The sequence below is a fragment of the Balaenoptera acutorostrata genome, chromosome 10, assembly GCF_949987535.1.
Source record: "Balaenoptera acutorostrata chromosome 10, mBalAcu1.1, whole genome shotgun sequence".
Taxonomy (NCBI): domain Eukaryota; kingdom Metazoa; phylum Chordata; class Mammalia; order Artiodactyla; family Balaenopteridae; genus Balaenoptera; species Balaenoptera acutorostrata.
Genome location: NC_080073.1, coordinates 105,368,247 through 105,373,279, shown reverse-complemented (window position 1 = coordinate 105,373,279; position 5,033 = coordinate 105,368,247). Strand labels below are relative to the sequence as shown.

The window sequence follows — 5,033 nt, the reverse complement described above, 5'->3', positions numbered from 1 at the left end:
CTTTACTTTCAGGTAAACGTTCAGTGAAGCATTTGTAGTGTTCACGACCGCTCCTCTAAGATGAGTTGAATTTATGCGGTGCCTTTTATCTGAGAGGTGCGAGCGTGCACTGGTCTTCGTATTCATCACGATGCTCACAGAGAAGCGGCTAAGCTGAAGACGGTCCTCGCCCGGGGCCCTGGATTCCGCTCGTTCACGGGGCTGCTGGGACCACTGCTTTGTCCCCAGATCTCTATCCACCTCCACACACCTGGGTTCCTTTCCTTGAATACTTCGGGCCAGTGAAGCTAAAAATATGCCTTTTTTGTCTCTCTACTAAAAGAGCAGAAAGGCTATTAATTAAAAACATGAAAGTAGGAATCCTGTTTTCTTAAAATTACTAAACCTGGAAACACTTAGGAAACATTTAGTGAAAGAATAAAAATTGTTTGCAATAAAAAGAGACCACGGGATCTGGACACATGCTTTTTTATTAGTATAGATATCTTAGACAATACTGCAATTTCCAGAGGAGTTCCATGTTACTACATCAACAGTGTGAATTTCTGACAGAGGCAAAACTGAGCACCATAGTATACAAATAGAAAGACCATGCTTGATTGAGGACAACAGAAGTTCACTAAGGATGCACGACTTATTTCAGAAGTTCTCAGGCCTCCCCCTCGCTCTCCTCCCGGCCTCCAGCCACGCAGCCTCCGCGTCCAGCCGCGCTCGGGGCTCAGGCCTCGTCCTCGCCCTCCTCCTCCTCAAACTCCCCCTGCTCGTCGGCCGTGGCGTCCTGGTACTGCTGGTACTCGGACACCAGGTCGTTCATGTTGCTCTCGGCCTCGGTGAACTCCATCTCGTCCATGCCCTCGCCCGTGTACCAGTGCAGGAAGGCCTTGCGGCGGAACATGGCCGTGAACTGCTCCGAGATGCGCTTGAACAGCTCCTGGATGGCCGTGCTGTTGCCGATGAAGGTGGCCGACATCTTGAGGCCGCGCGGCGGGATGTCGCACACGGCCGTCTTCACGTTGTTGGGGATCCACTCCACGAAGTAGCTGCTGTTCTTGTTCTGGACGTTGAGCATCTGCTCGTCCACCTCCTTCATGGACATGCGCCCCCGGAAGATGGCGGCCACGGTCAGGTAGCGGCCGTGGCGCGGGTCGCAGGCGGCCATCATGTTCTTGGAGTCGAACATCTGCTGGGTGAGCTCGGGCACCGTCAGCGCGCGGTACTGCTGGCTGCCCCGGCTGGTCAGCGGCGCGAAGCCGGGCATGAAGAAGTGCAGGCGCGGGAAGGGCACCATGTTCACGGCCAGCTTGCGCAGATCGGCGTTCAGCTGGCCCGGGAAGCGCAGGCACGTGGTGACCCCGCTCATGGTGGCCGACACCAGGTGGTTGAGGTCCCCGTAGGTGGGCGTGGTCAGCTTCAGGGTGCGGAAGCAGATGTCGTACAGCGCCTCGTTGTCAATGGAGTAGGTCTCGTCCGTGTTCTCCACCAGCTGGTGCACGGACAGCGTGGCGTTGTAGGGCTCCACCACCGTGTCCGACACCTTGGGCGAGGGCATCACGCTGAAGGTGTTCATGATGCGGTCGGGGTACTCCTCGCGGATCTTGCTGATGAGGAGGGTACCCATCCCGGAGCCGGTGCCGCCCCCCAGCGAGTGGGTCAGCTGGAAGCCCTGCAGACAGTCACAGCTTTCCGACTCCTTCCGGACCACGTCCAGGACCGAGTCCACCAGCTCCGCGCCCTCCGTGTAGTGGCCCTTGGCCCAGTTGTTGCCAGCACCGCTCTGGCCTGCCGGAGGGAAAGGAGAATATCAGACACGAAAACATAAGCAAGGAATTCCAGATTCTGTCATTTTGACTCTGGACTAGATTTAGAGATGACAGATTCTTCTCTTTTAGAAACCCTTTCTACCTACAAACAAGTTTTCAAAATTTTTTTTTTTTTAATTTATTTTATTTATGGCTGTGTTGGGTCTTCGTTTCTGTGCGAGGGCTCTCTCCAGTTGTGGCAAGCGGGGGCCACTCTTCATCGCGGTGCGCGGGCCTCTCGCTATCGCGGCCTCTCTTGTTGCGGAGCACAGGCTCCAGACGCGCAGGCTCAGCAATTGTGGCTCACGGGCCCAGCCGCTCCGCGGCATGTGGGATCTTCCCGGACCAGGGCTCGAACCCGTGTCCCCTGCATTGGCAGGCGGATTCTCAACCACTGCGCCACCAGGGAAGCCCCTACAAACAAGTTTTCTATATGCCAGTGACCCTCAAAAACACTGGAGATCTAATAAAGCAAAAAGGTTAGTTCGTATGAGGCACTTAATTAAGACGATGGTTTAACAAAACCCAACTGGTTTAAAATTAAGAACGAAGAACCTTCTGTAAATAATTAAATCAGCTACAAGGAACAGGCAGGGTGGGGCGCAGGTGATCAGAAGAGGCCGCTCCAAGCAGCTGTCTCAGCTGCTCGTAACCTGTGCCTTTGACCTTTGCTTCAGGAAATGCTCGCCTGTTGTCACTGGTCCTCTGAGATGACCGGTCACCTGGGAGCTGCTGTTGGAAGCTTCCCTTTGCTCCCTGTTCTCCGCCCTCCCCAGGCTGCTCTGCTGTGGGACGGCTGCGGCAGCCCTCTCCAGGCGGACCCCGTCCTTTGAGCTGTGCGGAGAGGGGCCAGAGGAGGGACAGCCCGTGGACCGGGGGCAGTTAGGCCAGGACTCAGGGCCTCTGTGGACACGCAGCCTCCAGCGGGGCACTCAGCAGTGACAGCTGTGACCTCCACGGGGCTTAGGAGGAAGTGGGCCCCCCGAGCCAGTGCCCGGGGACCACGCTACATACCGAACACGAAGTTGTCGGGCCTGAAGATCTGGCCGAAGGGTCCAGACCTGACCGAGTCCATGGTGCCCGGCTCCAGATCCACCAGGATGGCCCGAGGCACATATTTGTTACCTGCGGGGACAGAGCAGGACTCAGACCTGCGGTAGGCAAAGGAATCACAGTGCCCTGCCCTCTGGGCCCTTCAGGGCAGAATTCAGCAGGGAAAATTCCAGCATGAGACAAAAGTAGGAGATTAGAGGCGGTTTCTGCTCTACAAAGGGAGATAATGGCCTGCCTCGTCATGACAAACATGCAGGAGACTTCAGGAACTCTGAAGTGTGTTTTTGAGCAGTTAAAAATGCATGCAGGAAGCCTTTGTCATTTGCATGTTCCTAATACATTGCGTCTGCCGCAGAACAGAAAGCAAGGTGAGGGGGCAGGAAAGCTTCCAGTAATCACCGGCAGCTTCATTGTAGTACACGTTGATTCTCTCCAGCTGCAGGTCACTGTCTCCATGGTAACTGCCCGTGGGGTCAATCCCATGCTCATCGCTGATGACCTCCCAAAACTGGAAATAAAGAAAACCGCGTGATGGCCTGGCATCCGAAGTATCGGTAAAGATGGCCCTCTTCTTCCCCTCCTGTCCTTGGAACAGCGGCATTGTGGTCAGACAGTCGAGGAGCCCCAGACAGACCCATAGCTGCCGCCCCTGATCCTGCGGCAGCTGCTGCCGAGGGGCCCAGGAACCCGCCCAGCATCAGCCACATTATGGCGACAGGCTGAAAAGCTGGGAGGAGCCCTGAAGGAGGAGCGTGGGCACAGCCGCGGGGGCTGCGGAGGCTGTCACCCCCAGGCAGGGCTGAGTGTCGGCATCCAGCTGATGGCCGGGTCCTGGCAGGACCCAGGACAGGTGGACCCCGCCCTGCGGCTGCCTGCAGGGATCACTGTTTCCTGGCACAAACCCGACCCAGCTCTCCAAACGGCGCAGTGTTAGGCGCTGACATCCTACTGCCCTCCGGCCACTGACTGCAGCAGCGGAATGGTGGGATAGCGCGGGCAGGAGCACGCGGGGGGCAGTGGCTGGAGCTGGCCACGGTGGGGGCGCGGGCTGCATTGTGAATTTGCAGCAGGAAAGGGGGTGGCGGGGCTGGGGGGGCAATATGGCGGTTCTGAAAGAGACCACGTCCTCGTGCAGGCGCCCGCCCATACCCATGCACCATGCCCGTGGCGCCTCGCCCACTGCGGGCGACAGTCACAGCCCAGGACGGCCACCTGCCGCCGCGCAGGCGGGAATCAGACTCCGACGTTATACGTCATTCTGTCTAGCTGGTGCTCGCACTAAGGGATCTAACATCCCTGTCTGTGGGACCCACGAGAAGTCTCCATAATATCTGTCACCCAATGACACTGCATTTTTTCATTCAAACTACAGACAAAATATACAAATTAAATTCCATATGAGGCCACTGGATTATCATGACCAATAGGCCCTATCCAAATCTCAGAGGCTAGTCTACCAGGGAAATACCAACCGCGTCCCTCAGAAGGGCCGGGTCCGAGGAAATTTCAAAGGGGCCTTGATTAAACACACACAGCTGCGTCGCAGCGCGCACCGCGGCAGGTTCTGTGGTTCCTGGGCCCCGCCCCGCGCCGAGAACGCGCCACCCGGGGCGGCGGCCCCCTCCCGGGCCCTGGCTCGCACCCTGGGGACCTGCCACCTCTCCCCGACCCCTCCTCGGTCTTCACCCTGGGGACCCGCCGCCCCCTCCCCGGCCCCTCCCGGGCCCTGGCGCGCACCCTGCGGACCCGTCACCCCTCCCCGGCTCCTCGCGCGCACCCTGGGGACCCGCCACCCCTCCCCGACCCCTCCTCGGTCTTCACCCTGGGGACCCGTCGCCCCTCCCCGGCCCCTCGCGCGCACCCCGGGGACCCGCCACCCCTCCCCGGCCCCTCCTCGGTCTTCACCCCGGGAACCCGCCACCCCTCCCCGGCCCCTCCTCGGTCTTCACCCCGGGGACCCGCCACCCCTCCCCGGCCCCTCCTCGGTCTTCACCCTGGGGACCCGCCGCCCCCGCCCCGGCGCGCACCTTGGCGCCGATCTGGTTGCCGCACTGGCCCGCCTGGATGTGCACGATCTCGCGCATGGTGCCGGCTGCGGAGCGGGTGGAGGCGCGGGCCTTACGCTGTGCGCGGCACGGGGCGGCGGACTCGAGCGCAGAGACCTGCCGTCGCCCCTCCAGC

At 59.5% G+C, this 5,033-nt stretch overlaps 1 protein-coding gene across 1 annotated transcript; it reads right to left on the bottom strand.

Moving 5' to 3' along the window:
- Window positions 1–452: 452 nt before the first annotated feature.
- LOC130704525 (tubulin beta-2A chain) lies at window positions 453–5,027 on the bottom strand. Its single transcript, XM_057554458.1, has 4 exons — window positions 4,880–5,027; window positions 3,252–3,360; window positions 2,814–2,924; window positions 453–1,779 (listed from the first exon to the last, which is right to left on the bottom strand). The coding sequence occupies exons 1-4, from the start codon at window positions 4,934–4,936 to the stop codon at window positions 719–721; spliced, it is 1,338 nt and encodes a 445-aa protein (XP_057410441.1). The 5' UTR covers window positions 4,937–5,027; the 3' UTR covers window positions 453–718.
- Window positions 5,028–5,033: the final 6 nt, after the last annotated feature.

Coding starts and splice junctions, on each gene's coding strand:
- LOC130704525 (XM_057554458.1), bottom strand. CDS start 4,936: ATGCGCGAGATCGTGCACATCCAGGCGGGCCAGTGCGGCAACCAGATC. Junction 3,361..4,879: donor GCAACCAGATCGGCGCCAAG/GTGCGCGCCGGG, acceptor CTTTATTTCCAG/TTTTGGGAGGTCATCAGCGA. Junction 2,925..3,251: donor GTACTACAATGAAGCTGCCG/GTGATTACTGGA, acceptor CTGTCCCCGCAG/GTAACAAATATGTGCCTCGG.